Source organism: Scyliorhinus torazame, chromosome 22, assembly GCF_047496885.1.
Source record: "Scyliorhinus torazame isolate Kashiwa2021f chromosome 22, sScyTor2.1, whole genome shotgun sequence".
Lineage (NCBI taxonomy): Eukaryota > Metazoa > Chordata > Chondrichthyes > Carcharhiniformes > Scyliorhinidae > Scyliorhinus > Scyliorhinus torazame.
Genome location: NC_092728.1, coordinates 19,694,316 through 19,713,248, shown reverse-complemented (window position 1 = coordinate 19,713,248; position 18,933 = coordinate 19,694,316). Strand labels below are relative to the sequence as shown.

The window sequence follows — 18,933 nt, the reverse complement described above, 5'->3', positions numbered from 1 at the left end:
TGTCTGTCCTGGTGCGTTTGTGTCTGTCTCTCTGCGTACGTGGATGTCAGCTAACTCACAACGACTACGAAGGGTTAAGCCATAAGCAGCCCCACCACCCCCCCCAACTCACATACTGCTGTGAAGTAAAGTAAAACAGTGTGGTGGGGGAAGGGGGGTGTGCGGCGATATTTCAGGAAATTGAGCAGGTTCGAGGCGGTGGTTAATATTTCGAAGAAAAACCACCGCACACCCTTGGTCGGAGAGGCAGCTGTTTCCCGGCACAGCTGCAGACCATGGCCCCCGGTTCACATCCACTGTGGAGGATATCAACACTGACCCTCCAACAGCGCGCCGTTCCCTCAGCACTGACCCTCCAACAGCGCGCCGCTCCCTCAGCACTGACCCTTCGACAGTGCGGCGCTCCCTCAGCACTGACCCTCCCACAGTGCAGCACTCCCTCAGCACTGACCCTCCGTCAGTGCGGCGCTCCCTCAGCACTGACCGTCCGACAGTGCGGCGCTCCCTCAGCACTGACCCTCCGTCAGTGCGGCGCTCCCTCACCACTGACCCTCCAACAGTGCAGCACTCCCTCAGCACTGACCCTCCAACATTGCGGCACTCACTCAGCACTGACCCTCCGACAGTGCGGCGCTCCCTCAGCACTGACCCTCCGACAGTGCGGCGCTCCCCCCAGCACTGACCCTCTGACAGTGCAGCGCTCCCTCAGCACTGACCCTCCGACAGTGCGGCACTCCCTCAGCACTGACCCTCCGACAGTGCGGTGCTCCCTCAGCACTGACCCTCGGACAGTGCGGCGCTCCCTCAGCACTGACCCTCCGACAGTGCGGCGCTCCCTCAGCACTGACCCTCGGACAGAGCGGTGCTCCCTCAGCACTGACCCTCGGACAGTGCGGTGCTCCCTCAGCACTGACCCTCCGACAGTGCGGTGCTCCCTCAGCACTGACCCTCCCAGTGCGGTGCTCCCTGAGCACTGACCCTCCGACATGCGGTGCTCCCTCAGCACTGACCCTCTGACAGTGCAGTACTCCCTCAGCACTGACCCTCCGACAGTGCGGCGCTCCCTCAGCACTGACCCTCCGCCAGTGCGGCGCTCCCTCAGCACTGACCCTCCGACATTGCGGCACTCACTCAGCGCTGACCCTCCGACAGTGCGGCGCTCCCTCAGCACTGACCCGCCGACAGTGCGGCGCTCCCTCAACACTGACCCTCCGACAGTGCGGCGCTTCCTCAGCACTGACCCTCCAACATTGCGGCACTCCCTCAGCACTGACCCTCCGACAGTGCGGCGCTCCCTCAGCACTGACCCTCCGACAGTGCGGCGCTCCCTCAGCACTGACCCTCCGACAGCGCGGCACTCCCTCAGCACTGACCCTCCGTCACTGCGGCGCTCCCTCAGCACTGACCCTCCGACAGTGCGGCGCTCCCTCAGCACTGACCCTCCGACAGTGCGGCGCTCCCTCAGCACTGACCCTCCGACAGTGCGGCGCTCCCTCAGCACTGACCCTCCGACACTGCGGCGCTCCCTCAGCACTGACCCTCCGACAGTGCGGCGCTCCCTCAGCACCGACTCCCCGACAGCGTGGCGCGCTCTCAGCACTGACCATGTGGCACGCGCTCCCACAGGGAGGGGGAGGGCGTGGCACTCGCACCCATGGGGAGTGGTTCAGGTGAATCATGTTGACGTGTTTGGGGGGTGGGGGGGGGAGCTGAATAAACACATGAGAGAGAAATGAATAGAAGGATGCTGGGGATGAGGGTGGGGGGTGAAGTAGGGGGTGTGGGAAGCTGGTGTGGGGGACAGGAATTGAGGAAAGGGGCCGAATGGCCTGTTTTGGTGGGCTGTAAAAGAGACAATCCATCGTTAGTACCAAGTAAGCCCAGAACTGGAGCTGGATGATGCTCGCGCTTAAGGTAGCAGAGCAGGTGGATAGGCTGGTTCAGAAGGTATATCGGATACTTGTCTTTATTAGCCGAGGCATAGAGTTTAAGAGCAGAGGGTTATGCTGGAACTAATTCCACCTTCCACCTCTTGGGTCTGCAATCCTGTAGGTAACAGCACAGCAAGCAGAAAGCTGGTGTTCTTGATGAATTGGGGCATCAGGGGTTATGGGGAGACGGCAGGAGAAGGGGGAAGAGGAACATATGAGCCATGATCGAATGGTGGAGCAGACTCGATGGGCCGAGTGGCCTAATTCTGCTCCTGTATCTTGTGCTCTTCTGCACCGAACTGTGTGAAACGTTGTTTGGGCCACAGTAGGACTATTGTACGCAGTTCTGGAACCATGGGCGGTGGAGGCAGAGACCCTCGCAGCATTTAAAGAAGTATTTAGATTTGCACTGGCGACGCCAAGGCTGGGGAATGGACGCAGCTGCGATGGGACTTTTCAGTGCCTCTCAGACCAAGAACTTTCAGTGAAAGGAAGCAACATGGAATTGTGTACATGCGGCTGACTGGCTGAAGTGTAGAGGTTAGAACCGCAACGGGAATCGCAATTTCCCGTCCAGCCCCCAGTGGGAGCAGGTTACAGAGATAGGGAGGGTTGTAGGGGCTGGAGGAGGTTACAGAGATAGGGAGGGTTGTAGGGGCTGGAGGACGTACAGAGATAGGGAGGGTTGTAGGGGCTGGAGGAGGTTACAGAGATAGGGAGGGTTGTAGGGGCTGGAGGAGGTTACAGAGATGGGGACCGTTGTAGGGGCTGGAGGAGGTTACAGAGATGGGGAGGGTTGTAGGGGCTGGAGGAGGTTACAGAGAAAAGGAGGGTTGTAGCGGCTGGACGAGGTTACAGAGATGGGGAGAGTTGTAGGGGCTGGAGGAGGTTACAGAGATAGGGAGGGTTGTAGGGGCTGGAGGAGGTTAAAGAGATGGGGAGGGTTGTAGGGGCTGGAGGAGGTTACAGAGATAGGGAGGGTTGTAGGAGCTGGAGGAGGTTACAGAGATGGGGAGGGTTGTAGGGGCTGGAGGAGGTTACAGAGATAGGGAGGGTTGTAGGAGCTGGAGGAGGTTACAGAGATGGGGAGGGTTGTAGGGGCTGGAGGAGGTTATAGAGATAGGGATGGTTGTAGGGCTGGAGGATGTTACAGAGATATGGAGGGTTGTAGGGGCTGGAGGAGGTTACAGGGATAGGGAGGGTTGTAGGGGCTGGAGGAGGTTACAGAGATAGGGAGGGTTGTAGGGGATGGAGGAGGTTACAGGGATGGGGAGGGTTCTATGGGCTGGAGGTGGTTACAGAGATAGGGAGGATTGTAGGGGCTGGAGGAGGTTACAGAGATGGGGACCTTTGTAGGGGCTGGAGGAGGTTACAGAGATAGGGAGGGATGTAGGGGCTGGGGGAGGTACAGAGATAGGGAGGGTTGTAGGGGCTGGGGGTGGTTACAGAGATAGGGAGGTTTGTAGGAGGTTACAGAGATGGGGTGGGTGGTAGGTGCTGAAGGAGGTTACAGGGATAGGGAGGGTTGTAGGGGATGGAGGAGGTTACAGAGATAGGGAGGGTTGTAGGGGCTGGAGTAGGTTACAGAGATAGGGAGGGTTGTCGGGGCTGGAGGAGGTTACAGAGATAGGGAGGGTCGTAGGGGCTGGAGGAGGTTACAGAGATGGGGAGGGTTCTCTGGGCTGGAGGTGGTTACAGAGATAGGGAGGGTTGTAGGGGCTGGAGGAGGTTACAGAGATGGGGACCGTTGTAGGGGCTGGAGGAGGTTACAGAGATTGGGAGGGTTGTAGCGGCTGGAGGAGGTTACAGAGATAGGGAGGGTTGTAGGAGCTGGAGGAGGTTACAGAGATGGGTAGGGTTGTAGGGGCTGGAGGAGGTTACAGAGATGGGGAGGGTTGCAGGGGCTGGAGGAGGTTGTAGGGGCTGGAGGAGGTTACAGAGATAGGGAGGGTTGTAGGAGCTGGAGGAGGTTACAGAGATGGGGAGGGTTGTAGGGGCTGGAGGAGGTTACAGAGATAGGGAGGGTGGTAGGAACTGGAGGAGGTTACAGAGATGGGGAGGGTTGTAGGGGCTGGAGGAGGTTACAGAGATAGGGAGGTTTGTAGGGCTGGAGGATGTTACAGAGATAGGGAGGGTTGTAGGGGCTGGAGGAGGTTACAGAGATAGGGAGGGTTGTAGGAGCTGGAGGATTTTACAGAGATGGGGAGGGTTGTAGGAGCTGGAGGAGGTTACAGAGATAGGGTGTGTTGTAGGAGCTGGAGGAGGTTACAGAGATGGGGAGGGTTGTAGGGGCTTGAGGAGGTTATAGAGAAAGGGAGGGTTGTAGCGGCTGGAGGAGGTTACAGAGATGGGGAGAGTTGTAGGGGCTGGAGGAGGTTACAGAGATAGGGAGGGTTGTAGGGGCTGGAGGAGGTTACAGAGATGGGGAGGGTTGTAGGGGCTGGAGGTGGTTACAGAGATAGGGAGGGTTGTAGGAGCTGGAGGAGGTTACAGAGATGGGGAGGGTTGTAGGGGCTGGAGGAGGTTACAGAGATGGGGACCGTTGTACGGGCTGGAGGAGGTTACAGAGATGGGGAGGGATGTAGGGGCTGGGGGAGGTACAGAGATAGGGAGGGTTGTAGGGGCTGGGGGTGGTTACAGTGATAGGGAGGGTTGTAGAAGGTTACAGAGATGGGGAGGGTGGTAGGTGCTGAAGGAGGTTACAGGGATAGGGAGGGTTGTAGGGGCTGGAGGAGGTTACAGGGATAGGGAGGGTTGTAGGGGCTGGAGGAGGTTACAGAGATGGGGTGGGTTCTATGGGCTGGAGGTGGTTACAGAGATAGGGAGGGTTGTAGGGGCTGGAGGAGGTTACAGAGATAGGGAGGGTTGTAGGGGATGGAGGAGGTTACAGAGATAGGGAGGGTTGTAGGGGCTGGAGTAGGTTACAGAGATGGGGAGGGTTGTCGGGGCTGGAGGAGGTTACAGAGATAGTGAGGGTTGTATGTGATGGAGGAGGTTACAGAGATAGGGAGGGTCGTAGGGGCTGGAGGAGGTTACAGAGATGGGGAGGGTTCTCTGGGCTGGAGGTGGTTACAGAGATAGGGAGGGTTGTAGGGGCTGGAGGAGGTTACAGAGATGGGGACCGTTGTAGGGGCTGGAGGAGGTTACAGAGATGGGGAGGGTTGTAGGGGCTGGAGGAGGGTACAGAGATAGGGAGGGTTGTAGGAGCTGGAGGAGGTTACAGAGATGGGTAGGGTTGTAGGGGCTGGAGGAGGTTACAGAGATGGGGAGGGTTGTAGGGGCTGGAGGAGGTTACAGAGATGGGGAGGGTTGTAGGGGCTGGAGGAGGTTACAGAGATAGGGAGGGTTGTAGGAGCTGGAGGAGGTTACAGAGATGGGGAGGGTTGTAGGGGCTGGAGGAGGTTACAGAGATAGGGAGGGTGGTAGGAACTGGAGGAAGTTACAGAGATGGGGGGGTTGTAGGGGCTGGAGGAGGTTACAGAGATGGGGAGGTTTGTAGGGCTGGAGGATGTTACAGAGATAGGGAGGGTTGTAGGGGCTGGAGGAGGTTACAGAGATAGGGAGGGTTGTAGGAGCTGGAGGAGTTTACAGAGATGGGGAGGGTTGTAGGAGCTGGAGGAAGTTACAGAGATAGGGTGTGTTGTAGGAGCTGGAGGAGGTTACAGAGATGGGGAGGGTTGTAGGGGCTTGAGGAGGTTATAGAGATAGGGAGGGTTGTAGGGCTGGAGGATGTGACAGAGATAGGGAGGGTCGTAGGGGCTGGAGGAGGTTACAGGGATGGGGAGGGTTGTAGGGGCTGGCGGAGGTTACAGAGATAGGGAGGGATGTCGGGGCTGGGGGAGGTACAGAGATAGGGAGGGTGGTAGGAACTGGAGGAGGTTACAGAGATGGGGAGGGTTGTAGGGGCTGGAGGAGGTTACAGAGATAGGGAGGTTTGTAGGGCTGGAGGATGTTACAGAGATAGGGAGGGTTGTAGGGGCTGGAGGAGGTTACAGAGATGGGGAGGGTTGTAGGGGCTGGAGGAGGTTACAGAGATAGGGAGGGTTGTAGGGGATGGAGGAGGTTACAGGGATGGGGAGGGTTCTATGGGCTGGAGGTGGTTACAGAGATAGGGAGGATTGTAGGGGCTGGAGGAGGTTACAGAGATGGGGACCTTTGTAGGGGCTGGAGGAGGTTACAGAGATAGGGAGGGATGTAGGGGCTGGGGGAGGTACAGAGATAGGGAGGGTTGTAGGGGCTGGGGGTGGTTACAGAGATAGGGAGGTTTGTAGGAGGTTACAGAGATGGGGTGGGTGGTAGGTGCTGAAGGAGGTTACAGGGATAGGGAGGGTTGTAGGGGATGGAGGAGGTTACAGAGATAGGGAGGGTTGTAGGGGCTGGAGTAGGTTACAGAGATAGGGAGGGTTGTCGGGGCTGGAGGAGGTTACAGAGATAGGGAGGGTCGTAGGGGCTGGAGGAGGTTACAGAGATGGGGAGGGTTCTCTGGGCTGGAGGTGGTTACAGAGATAGGGAGGGTTGTAGGGGCTGGAGGAGGTTACAGAGATGGGGACCGTTGTAGGGGCTGGAGGAGGTTACAGAGATTGGGAGGGTTGTAGCGGCTGGAGGAGGTTACAGAGATAGGGAGGGTTGTAGGAGCTGGAGGAGGTTACAGAGATGGGTAGGGTTGTAGGGGCTGGAGGAGGTTACAGAGATGGGGAGGGTTGCAGGGGCTGGAGGAGGTTGTAGGGGCTGGAGGAGGTTACAGAGATAGGGAGGGTTGTAGGAGCTGGAGGAGGTTACAGAGATGGGGAGGGTTGTAGGGGCTGGAGGAGGTTACAGAGATAGGGAGGGTGGTAGGAACTGGAGGAGGTTACAGAGATGGGGAGGGTTGTAGGGGCTGGAGGAGGTTACAGAGATAGGGAGGTTTGTAGGGCTGGAGGATGTTACAGAGATAGGGAGGGTTGTAGGGGCTGGAGGAGGTTACAGAGATAGGGAGGGTTGTAGGAGCTGGAGGATTTTACAGAGATGGGGAGGGTTGTAGGAGCTGGAGGAGGTTACAGAGATAGGGTGTGTTGTAGGAGCTGGAGGAGGTTACAGAGATGGGGAGGGTTGTAGGGGCTTGAGGAGGTTATAGAGAAAGGGAGGGTTGTAGCGGCTGGAGGAGGTTACAGAGATGGGGAGAGTTGTAGGGGCTGGAGGAGGTTACAGAGATAGGGAGGGTTGTAGGGGCTGGAGGAGGTTACAGAGATGGGGAGGGTTGTAGGGGCTGGAGGTGGTTACAGAGATAGGGAGGGTTGTAGGAGCTGGAGGAGGTTACAGAGATGGGGAGGGTTGTAGGGGCTGGAGGAGGTTACAGAGATGGGGACCGTTGTACGGGCTGGAGGAGGTTACAGAGATGGGGAGGGATGTAGGGGCTGGGGGAGGTACAGAGATAGGGAGGGTTGTAGGGGCTGGGGGTGGTTACAGTGATAGGGAGGGTTGTAGAAGGTTACAGAGATGGGGAGGGTGGTAGGTGCTGAAGGAGGTTACAGGGATAGGGAGGGTTGTAGGGGCTGGAGGAGGTTACAGGGATAGGGAGGGTTGTAGGGGCTGGAGGAGGTTACAGAGATGGGGTGGGTTCTATGGGCTGGAGGTGGTTACAGAGATAGGGAGGGTTGTAGGGGCTGGAGGAGGTTACAGAGATAGGGAGGGTTGTAGGGGATGGAGGAGGTTACAGAGATAGGGAGGGTTGTAGGGGCTGGAGTAGGTTACAGAGATGGGGAGGGTTGTCGGGGCTGGAGGAGGTTACAGAGATAGTGAGGGTTGTATGTGATGGAGGAGGTTACAGAGATAGGGAGGGTCGTAGGGGCTGGAGGAGGTTACAGAGATGGGGAGGGTTCTCTGGGCTGGAGGTGGTTACAGAGATAGGGAGGGTTGTAGGGGCTGGAGGAGGTTACAGAGATGGGGACCGTTGTAGGGGCTGGAGGAGGTTACAGAGATGGGGAGGGTTGTAGGGGCTGGAGGAGGGTACAGAGATGGGTAGGGTTGTAGGGGCTGGAGGAGGTTACAGAGATGGGGAGGGTTGTAGGGGCTGGAGGAGGTTACAGAGATGGGGAGGGTTGTAGGGGCTGGAGGAGGTTACAGAGATAGGGAGGGTTGTAGGAGCTGGAGGAGGTTACAGAGATGGGGAGGGTTGTAGGGGCTGGAGGAGGTTACAGAGATGGGGACCGTTGTAGGGGCTGGAGGAGGTTACAGAGATGGGGAGGGTTGTAGGGGCTGGAGGAGGGTACAGAGATAGGGAGGGTTGTAGGAGCTGGAGGAGGTTACAGAGATGGGTAGGGTTGTAGGGGCTGGAGGAGGTTACAGAGATGGGGAGGGTTGTAGGGGCTGGAGGAGGTTACAGAGATGGGGAGGGTTGTAGGGGCTGGAGGAGGTTACAGAGATAGGGAGGGTTGTAGGAGCTGGAGGAGGTTACAGAGATGGGGAGGGTTGTAGGGGCTGGAGGAGGTTACAGAGATAGGGAGGGTGGTAGGAACTGGAGGAAGTTACAGAGATGGGGGGGTTGTAGGGGCTGGAGGAGGTTACAGAGATGGGGAGGTTTGTAGGGCTGGAGGATGTTACAGAGATAGGGAGGGTTGTAGGGGCTGGAGGAGGTTACAGAGATAGGGAGGGTTGTAGGAGCTGGAGGAGTTTACAGAGATGGGGAGGGTTGTAGGAGCTGGAGGAAGTTACAGAGATAGGGTGTGTTGTAGGAGCTGGAGGAGGTTACAGAGATGGGGAGGGTTGTAGGGGCTTGAGGAGGTTATAGAGATAGGGAGGGTTGTAGGGCTGGAGGATGTGACAGAGATAGGGAGGGTCGTAGGGGCTGGAGGAGGTTACAGGGATGGGGAGGGTTGTAGGGGCTGGCGGAGGTTACAGAGATAGGGAGGGATGTCGGGGCTGGGGGAGGTACAGAGATAGGGAGGGTGGTAGGAACTGGAGGAGGTTACAGAGATGGGGAGGGTTGTAGGGGCTGGAGGAGGTTACAGAGATAGGGAGGTTTGTAGGGCTGGAGGATGTTACAGAGATAGGGAGGGTTGTAGGGGCTGGAGGAGGTTACAGAGATGGGGAGGGTTGTAGGGGCTGGAGGAGGTTACAGAGATAGGGAGGGTTGTAGGGGATGGAGGAGGTTACAGGGATGGGGAGGGTTCTATGGGCTGGAGGTGGTTACAGAGATAGGGAGGATTGTAGGGGCTGGAGGAGGTTACAGAGATGGGGACCTTTGTAGGGGCTGGAGGAGGTTACAGAGATAGGGAGGGATGTAGGGGCTGGGGGAGGTACAGAGATAGGGAGGGTTGTAGGGGCTGGGGGTGGTTACAGAGATAGGGAGGTTTGTAGGAGGTTACAGAGATGGGGTGGGTGGTAGGTGCTGAAGGAGGTTACAGGGATAGGGAGGGTTGTAGGGGATGGAGGAGGTTACAGAGATAGGGAGGGTTGTAGGGGCTGGAGTAGGTTACAGAGATAGGGAGGGTTGTCGGGGCTGGAGGAGGTTACAGAGATAGGGAGGGTCGTAGGGGCTGGAGGAGGTTACAGAGATGGGGAGGGTTCTCTGGGCTGGAGGTGGTTACAGAGATAGGGAGGGTTGTAGGGGCTGGAGGAGGTTACAGAGATGGGGACCGTTGTAGGGGCTGGAGGAGGTTACAGAGATTGGGAGGGTTGTAGCGGCTGGAGGAGGTTACAGAGATAGGGAGGGTTGTAGGAGCTGGAGGAGGTTACAGAGATGGGTAGGGTTGTAGGGGCTGGAGGAGGTTACAGAGATGGGGAGGGTTGCAGGGGCTGGAGGAGGTTGTAGGGGCTGGAGGAGGTTACAGAGATAGGGAGGGTTGTAGGAGCTGGAGGAGGTTACAGAGATGGGGAGGGTTGTAGGGGCTGGAGGAGGTTACAGAGATAGGGAGGGTGGTAGGAACTGGAGGAGGTTACAGAGATGGGGAGGGTTGTAGGGGCTGGAGGAGGTTACAGAGATAGGGAGGTTTGTAGGGCTGGAGGATGTTACAGAGATAGGGAGGGTTGTAGGGGCTGGAGGAGGTTACAGAGATAGGGAGGGTTGTAGGAGCTGGAGGATTTTACAGAGATGGGGAGGGTTGTAGGAGCTGGAGGAGGTTACAGAGATAGGGTGTGTTGTAGGAGCTGGAGGAGGTTACAGAGATGGGGAGGGTTGTAGGGGCTTGAGGAGGTTATAGAGAAAGGGAGGGTTGTAGCGGCTGGAGGAGGTTACAGAGATGGGGAGAGTTGTAGGGGCTGGAGGAGGTTACAGAGATAGGGAGGGTTGTAGGGGCTGGAGGAGGTTACAGAGATGGGGAGGGTTGTAGGGGCTGGAGGTGGTTACAGAGATAGGGAGGGTTGTAGGAGCTGGAGGAGGTTACAGAGATGGGGAGGGTTGTAGGGGCTGGAGGAGGTTACAGAGATGGGGACCGTTGTACGGGCTGGAGGAGGTTACAGAGATGGGGAGGGATGTAGGGGCTGGGGGAGGTACAGAGATAGGGAGGGTTGTAGGGGCTGGGGGTGGTTACAGTGATAGGGAGGGTTGTAGAAGGTTACAGAGATGGGGAGGGTGGTAGGTGCTGAAGGAGGTTACAGGGATAGGGAGGGTTGTAGGGGCTGGAGGAGGTTACAGGGATAGGGAGGGTTGTAGGGGCTGGAGGAGGTTACAGAGATGGGGTGGGTTCTATGGGCTGGAGGTGGTTACAGAGATAGGGAGGGTTGTAGGGGCTGGAGGAGGTTACAGAGATAGGGAGGGTTGTAGGGGATGGAGGAGGTTACAGAGATAGGGAGGGTTGTAGGGGCTGGAGTAGGTTACAGAGATGGGGAGGGTTGTCGGGGCTGGAGGAGGTTACAGAGATAGTGAGGGTTGTATGTGATGGAGGAGGTTACAGAGATAGGGAGGGTCGTAGGGGCTGGAGGAGGTTACAGAGATGGGGAGGGTTCTCTGGGCTGGAGGTGGTTACAGAGATAGGGAGGGTTGTAGGGGCTGGAGGAGGTTACAGAGATGGGGACCGTTGTAGGGGCTGGAGGAGGTTACAGAGATGGGGAGGGTTGTAGGGGCTGGAGGAGGGTACAGAGATGGGTAGGGTTGTAGGGGCTGGAGGAGGTTACAGAGATGGGGAGGGTTGTAGGGGCTGGAGGAGGTTACAGAGATGGGGAGGGTTGTAGGGGCTGGAGGAGGTTACAGAGATAGGGAGGGTTGTAGGAGCTGGAGGAGGTTACAGAGATGGGGAGGGTTGTAGGGGCTGGAGGAGGTTACAGAGATAGGGAGGGTGGTAGGAACTGGAGGAAGTTACAGAGATGGGGGGGTTGTAGGGGCTGGAGGAGGTTACAGAGATGGGGAGGTTTGTAGGGCTGGAGGATGTTACAGAGATAGGGAGGGTTGTAGGGGCTGGAGGAGGTTACAGAGATAGGGAGGGTTGTAGGAGCTGGAGGAGTTTACAGAGATGGGGAGGGTTGTAGGAGCTGGAGGAAGTTACAGAGATAGGGTGTGTTGTAGGAGCTGGAGGAGGTTACAGAGATGGGGAGGGTTGTAGGGGCTTGAGGAGGTTATAGAGATAGGGAGGGTTGTAGGGCTGGAGGATGTGACAGAGATAGGGAGGGTCGTAGGGGCTGGAGGAGGTTACAGGGATGGGGAGGGTTGTAGGGGCTGGCGGAGGTTACAGAGATAGGGAGGGATGTCGGGGCTGGGGGAGGTACAGAGATAGGGAGGGTGGTAGGAACTGGAGGAGGTTACAGAGATGGGGAGGGTTGTAGGGGCTGGAGGAGGTTACAGAGATAGGGAGGTTTGTAGGGCTGGAGGATGTTACAGAGATAGGGAGGGTTGTAGGGGCTGGAGGAGGTTACAGAGATGGGGAGGGTTGTAGGAGCTGGAGGAGGTTACAGAGATAGGGTGTGTTGTAGGAGCTGGAGGAGGTTACCGAGATGGGGAGGGTTGTAGGGGCTTGAGGAGGTTATCGAGATAGGGAGGGTTGTAGGGCTGGAGGATGTTAAAGAGATAGGGAGGGTCGTAGGGGCTGGAGGAGGTTACAGGGATGGGGAGGGTTGTAGGGGCTGGCGGAGGTTACAGAGATAGGGAGGGATGTAGGGGCTGGGGGAGGTACAGAGATAGGGAGTGTTGTAGGGGCTGGGGGTGTTTACAGAGATAGGGAGGGTTGTATGAGGTTTCAGAGATGGGGAGGGCGGTAGGTGCTGAAGGAGGTTACAGGGATAGGGAGGGTTGTAGGGGCTGGAGGAGGTTACAGGAATAGGGAGGGTTGTAGGGGCTGGAGGAGGTTACAGAGATAGGGAGGGTTGCAGGGGCTGGAGGAGGTTACAGAGATAGGGAGGGTTGTAGGGGCTGGAGGAGGTTACAGAGATAAGGAGGGTTGTAGGGGCTGGAGGAGGTTACAGAGATGGGGAGAGTTGTTGGGGCTGGAGGAGGTTACAGAGATAGGGAGGGTTGTCGGGGCTGGAGGAGGTTATAGAGATAGGGAGGGTTGTCGGGGCTGGAGGATGTTACAGAGATAGGGAGGGTTGTAGGGGTTGGAGGAGGTTACAGAGATAGGGAGGGTTGTCGGGGCTGGAGGAGGTTACAGAGACAGGGAGGGTTGTAGGGGCTGGAGGAGGTTACAGAGATAGGGAGGGTTGTAGGGCTGGAGGAGGTTACAGAGATAGAGAGGGGTGTAGGGGCTGGAGGAGGTTACAGAGATAGGGAGGGTTGTAGGGGCTGGAGGAGGTTACAGAGATGGGGAGGGTTGTAGGGACTGGAGGAGGTTACAGAGATAGAGAGGGGTGTAGGGACTGGAGGTGGTTACAGAGATAGGGAGGGTTGTCGGGGTTGGAGGAGGTTACAGAGATAGGGAGGGTTGTAGGGGCTTTAGGAGGTTACAGAGATAGGGAGTGTTGTAGGGGCTGGAGGAGGTTACAGAGATAGGGAGGGTTGTAGGGGCTGGAGGAGGTTACAGAGATAGGGAGGGTTGTAGGGCTGGAGGAGGTTACAGAGATGGGGAGGGTTGTAGGGGCTGGAGGAGGTTACAGAGACAGGGAGGGTTGTAGGGGCTGGAGGAGGTTACAGAGATGGGGAGGGTTGTAGGGGCTGGAGGAGGTTACAGAGACAGGGAGGGTTGTAGGGGCTGGAGGAGGTTACAGAGATGGGGAAGGTTGTAGGGACTGGAGGAGGTTACAGAGATAGAGAGGGGTGTGGGGCTGGAGGAGGTTACAGAGATAGGGAGGGTTGTAGGGGCTGGAGGTGGTTACAGAGATAGGGAGGGGTGTAGGGACTGGAGGTGGTTACAGAGATAGGGAGGGTTGTAGGAGCTGGAGGAGGTTACAGAGATAGGGAGGGTTGTCGGGGTTGGAGGAGGTTACAGAGATAGGGAGGGTTGTAGGGGCTTTAGGAGGTTACAGAGATAGGGAGGGTTGTAGGGGCTTTAGGAGGTTACAGAGATAGGGAGGGTTGTAGGGGCTGGAGGTGGTTACAGAGAGAGGGAGGGTTGTAGGAGCTGGAGGAGGTTACAGAGATAGGGAGGGTTGTCGGGGTTGGAGGAGGTTACAGAGATAGGGAGGGTTGTCGGGGTTGGAGGAGGTTACAGAGATAGGGAGGGTTGTAGGGGCTTTAGGAGGTTACAGAGATAGGGAGGGTTGTAGGGGCTTTAGGAGGTTACAGAGATAGGGGTGGTTGTAGGGGCTGGAGGAGGTTACAGAGATAGGGAGGGTTGTAGGGGCTTTAGGAGGTTACAGAGATAGGGAGGGTTGTAGGGGCTGGAGGAGGTTACAGAGATAGGGAGGGTTGTAGGGCTGGAGGAGGTTACAGAGATGGGGCGGGTTGTAGGGGCTGGAGGAGGTTACAGAGACAGGGAGGGTTGTAGGGGCTGGAGGAGGTTACAGAGATGGGGAGGGTTGTAGGGGCTGGAGGAGGTTACAGAGACAGGGAGGGTTGTAGGGGCTGTTGCCTCGCGGCGACCTCGCTGTGAACCCTCAGCCCGTGGGCTTCCCTCAGGCTCCTTGCTGTGAACTTTGTCGTGCCCCGTGACTCAGGGCTTTGGCTGCACAGGATGACACAGCCCCCCTGTTGCCGTTCCCCCCCCCCCCTCGCGCTGCCTGACTCGGCAATTTGCAAACTGCGACACGGAAAGCCAGCCTGCCGCCCTCCGATACCTTATCTCCCAGCTCAGTGGCCCAAAGGGACTGATCCCCCACCCCCCATTCCCTCCCAGTTCCATGATGCCAGGCCGTGGGCCTCGATAACCTGCTCATCTGACCTCGAGCTGTTGGGCGGGGGGGGGGGGGGACTGCCGAAAATGCCGAGTCATATCTCGCCCCACCCGCCGTGTGCAGCTTGCTGAGGGGCGGGGTCGCGCGGCTGTGCCAGGCGATGATGCAGCAATCTACGGGAGCAGCGGGCCCTGATCTTCCTCCGCAGCTCTGGCCTGGGCACAGCAGGATCCCACCTGGGGCAGGGGGGCGGGGATTAAATTGCTGTCCGCGGCTTACCAGCCATTGGACCAATTTGATCGCTTGGAGCCAGTGTGGGATCGCACTGTGCCGAGCGGGCGGCAGCAAGCCCTGTCCTGGCAACCAGTACCGGAGACGGTACTCTGCCCAGGAGGAACCCCTTTTCCATATCGTGGTCCCGTCGCAGCTAATGGGTGACCTTCGAAAGAGGGACAGTTGGCAGCCAACCTATTGTATTGAATATTCCTGTGACACATTCTCTGGGGAACGAGTGACCGGGCAACTTTACATCGAGATGTTCCGTATGTGGGGTTGTTATTCAGCACCGTTACGTTGACCTTTTCTGTTGTATGACTTGTGAGGTCGACATGACCTTTGAACATGGTGCATGTGACGCCACCAGCTCTGAGTCAGTGCGTGGCGCTGCCGGAGGCATCACCGCACTGTCGGAGGGCCAGGCTGTGGGGGCGCTGCATTGCCGAGGGAGAGCCGGCTCTGACGATTTGGCATTCGCCCGTCACTGTTTCTGGGTGCTTGCTTTTGCCCAGTTTTAATACTTCGAAAACATAATTTACAGTGCAGAAGGAGGCCATTCGGCCCATTGAGTCTGCACCGGCCCTAGAAAGAGCCCCCCACTTAAGCCCTCACTTCAACCCTATCCCCGTAACCCAATAACCCCACCAAACCTTTGGACACTAATGGTAATTTATCATTGGCCAATTCACCGAACCTGCACGTCTTTGGGCTGTGGGAGGAAACCGGAGCCCCCGGAGGAAACCCACGCACTCACAGGGAGGATGTGCAGACTCTGCACAGACAGTGACCCAAGCCGGGAATCGAACCTGGGACCCTAGTTTCCAATGTTTTTGACATCTTGAGTCTTAATTTTTAAAGAGATTCCTCTGTTGACTGTCACACTCTACGGGATGTCCTGGGTGGCAGAAAGTGCTGGAGAGATCCACGTTTCCCCTCTTTGCTGTCCCCTCACCCTCCCACCCACTGATCGACGCGGGGCAGAGGGTAGGTACCCTGCGGACAGGGGGCACCCTGCGGCCTGGGACAGGGGGCACCCTGCGGCACGCGGCAGAGGGCACGCTATGGCCCGGGGCAAAGTGTACCCTAAGGCAGGGACAAAGAGTGTCCTGCAGCCCGGGGGCAGAGGGTGCCCTGCGGCCGGGGCAAAGAGTACCCTGCGGCCCGGGGCAGAGGGTACCCTGCGGCACGGGGCAGAGGGTAACCTGCAGCCGGAGCAAAGAGTACCCTGCGGCCCGGGGCAGAGTGTAACCTGCGGCCGGGGCAAAGAGTACCCTGCGGCCCGGGGCAGAGGGTACCCTGCGGCCCGGGGCAGAGGGTACCCTGCGGCCCGGGGCAGAGGGTACCCTGCGGCCCGGGGCAGAGTGTAACCTGCGGCCGGGGCAAAGAGTACCCTGCGGCCCGGGGCAGAGGGTAACCTGCGGCCGGGGCAAAGAGTACCCTGCGGCCCGGGGCAAAGAGTACCCTGCGGCCCGGGGCAGAGGGTAACCTGCGGCCCGGGGCAAAGGGTACCCTAAGGCAGGGACAAAGAGTGTCCTGCAGCCCGGGGGCAGAGGGTGCCCTGCGGTCGGGGCAAAGAGTACCCTGCGGCCCGGGGCAGAGGGTACCCTGCGGCCCGGGGCAGAGGGTACCCTGCGGCCCGGGGCAGAGGGTAACCTGCGGCCGGGGCAAAGAGTACCCTGCGGCCCGGGGCAAAGAGTACCCTGCGGCCCGGGGCAGAGGGTACCCTTCAGCGCAGTGCCGGGCCTCTGTGACGGATGCTGCCAGCTATACCTAAGTTGCTGTAGATGCTTCTGTTTGCGTCTGGCACCCGGCTTTGCTGGATGTGTACTTTGTTTTTCCTGACCACTGGTGCTGGCAGAGGATCTGAGGAAACCTGCGGGCCAGGGTTTTCCCGCACCAGCCGAATCCCCAGCGCCTGGCACACGCACAAGGCGGGAGTAGTAAGTGGCGCGGGGCTCGGTCGGTGGTGGTGGTAAACATGGCAGAGGCTAGAGGCCCTCACAAAACCGGATATCTGGCCTCTCTTGTGCCGCCAGGGTGCGGCTCCGTGGAGCTCCCTACCCCTCCATCCAACCCACCAAACCTTTCCTGCATCTCTCAACCATTCGACCAAGAGAGACCAGCAGCCATTAAAGTAATGGCGGGTGTGGCCCTGTTAATGATAGATGCCCTCAGCCCACAGGCTCTCGCCCAACCCCTCCCCCCCTCATAACCTCCAGCACCTACAACCCTCTCTCTCTGTAACCTCCTCCAGTCCCTACAACCCTCCCTATCTCTGTAACCTCCTCCAGTCCCTACACCCTCCCTATGTCTGTAACCTCCTCCAGCCCCTACAACCCTCCCTATCTCTGTAACCTCCTCCAGCCCCTACAACCCTCCCTATCTCTAACCCACTCCCTCCAGTCCCTACAACCCTCCCTATCTCTGTAACCTCCTCCAGCCCCTACAACCCTCCCTATCTCTGTAACCTCCTCCAGTCCCTACAACCCTCTCTCTCTCTGTAACCTCCTCCAGTCCCTACAACCCTCCCTATCTCTGTAACCTCCTCCAGTCCCTACAACCCTCTCTCTCTCTGTAACCTCCTCCTGCCCCGACAACCCTCTCTCTCTGTAACCTCCTCCAGTCCCTACAACCCTCCCTATCTCTGTAACCTCCTCCAGCCCCAACAACCCTCCCTATCTCTGTAACCTCCTCCAGCCCCAACAACCCTCCCTATCTCTGTAACCTCCTCCAGCCCCGACAACTCTCCCTATCTCTGTAACCTCCTCCAGCCCCCCAACCCTCCCTATCTCTGTAACCTCCTCCAGCCCCTACAACTCTCCCTATCTCTGTAACCTCCTCCAGCCCCTACAACCCTCCCTATCTCTGTAACCTCCTCCAGTCCCTACACCCTCCCTATGTCTGTAACCTCCTCCAGCCCCTACAACCCTCCCTATCTCTGTAACCTCCTCCAGCCCCTACAGCCCTCCCTATCTCTAACCCACTCCCTCCAGTCCCTACAACCCTCCCTATCTCTGTAACCTCCTCCAGCCCCTACAACCCTCCCTATCTCTGTAACCTCCTCCAGTCCCTACAACCCTCTCTCTCTCTGTAACCTCCTCCAGTCCCTACAACCCTCCCTATCTCTGTAACCTCCTCCAGTCCCTACAACCCTCTCTCTCTCTGTAACCTCCTCCTGCCCCGACAACCCTCTCTCTCTCTGTAACCTCCTCCAGTCCCTACAACCCTCCCTATCTCTGTAACCTCCTCCAGCCCCAACAACCCTCCCTATCTCTGTAACCTCCTCCAGCCCCAACAACCCTCCCTATCTCTGTAACCTCCTCCAGCCCCGACAACTCTCCCTATCTCTGTAACCTCCTCCAGCCCCCCAACCCTCCCTATCTCTGTAACCTCCTCCAGCCCCTACAACTCTCCCTATCTCTGTAACCTCCTCCAGCCCCTACAACCCTCCCTATCTCTGTAACCTCCTCCAGCCCCGACAACTCTCCCTATCTCTGTAACCTCCTCCAGCCCCCCAACCCACCCTATCTCTGTAACCTCCTCCAGCCCCTACAACACTCCCCATCTCTGTAACCTCCTCCAGCCCCGACAACCCTCCCTATCTCTGTAACCTCCTCCAGCCCCGACAACCCTCCCTATCTCTGTAACCTCCTCCAGCCCCTACAACCCTCCCTATCTCTGTAACCTCCTCCAGCCCCTACAACTCTCCCTATCTCTGTAACCTCCCCCAACCCCGACAACCCTCCCCATCTCTGTAACCTCCTCCAGCCCCTACAACCCTCCCCATCTCTGTAACCTCCTCCAGCCCCTACAACCCTCCCCATCTCTGTAACCTCCTCCAGCCCCGACAACCCTCCCTATCTCTGTAACCTCCTCCAGCCCCGACAACCCTCCCTATCTCTGTAACCTCCTCCAGCCCCTACAACCCTCCCTATCTCTGTAACCTCCTCCAGCCCCTACAACTCTCCCTATCTCTGTAACCTCCCCCAACCCCGACAACCCTCCCCATCTCTGTAACCTCCTCCAGCCCCTACAACCCTCCCTATCTCTGTAACCTCCTCCTGCCCCGACAACCCTCCCTATCTCTGTAACCTCCTCCAGCCCCTACAACCCTCCCTATCTCTGTAACCTCCTCCAGCCCCTACAACCCTCCCCATCTCTGTAACCTCCTCCAGCCCCTACAACCCTCCCTATCTCTGTAACCTCCTCCTGCCCCGACAACCCTCCCTATCTATGTAACCTCCTCCAGCCCCTACAACCCTCCCTATCTCTGTAACCTCCTCCAGCCCCTACAACCCTCCCTATCTCTGTAACCTCCTCCAGCCCCTACAACCCTCCCTATCTCTGTAACCTCCTCCAGCCCCTACAACCCTCCCTATCACTGTAACCTCCTCCAGCCCCTACAACTCTCGAGATCCTAGCGCTCCTCCAATTCCGGCCTCTCGTACATCCCCCGATTTCCATTGTTCCACCATTGGCGGCCTGGGAGATCCGAGGCTCTGGAATTTCCTCCCTAAACCTCTCCAATCCCCCTTTTTCCCTGTCTCTCTGT

At 58.1% G+C, this 18,933-nt stretch overlaps 2 protein-coding genes across 2 annotated transcripts in view; one reads left to right on the top strand and one right to left on the bottom strand.

Annotated features, from left to right (window-relative positions):
- The window catches only part of LOC140399450 (protein FAM50A-like), a 25,273-nt gene extending 10,759 nt beyond the window's left edge, over nt 1–14,514 (bottom strand). Inside the window, exon 1 of the mRNA XM_072489027.1 lies at nt 14,476–14,514. Within this exon, the coding sequence (XP_072345128.1) occupies nt 14,476–14,514 (39 nt within the window). The remainder of the gene's footprint in view (nt 1–14,475) is intronic.
- Nucleotides 14,515–14,535: 21 nt separating this feature from the next.
- Nucleotides 14,536–18,933, top strand: part of otud5a (OTU deubiquitinase 5a) — a 149,210-nt gene continuing 144,812 nt past the window's right edge. Inside the window, exon 1 of the mRNA XM_072489026.1 lies at nt 14,536–14,647. Coding sequence (XP_072345127.1) covers nt 14,536–14,647 — 112 coding nt within the window. The remainder of the gene's footprint in view (nt 14,648–18,933) is intronic.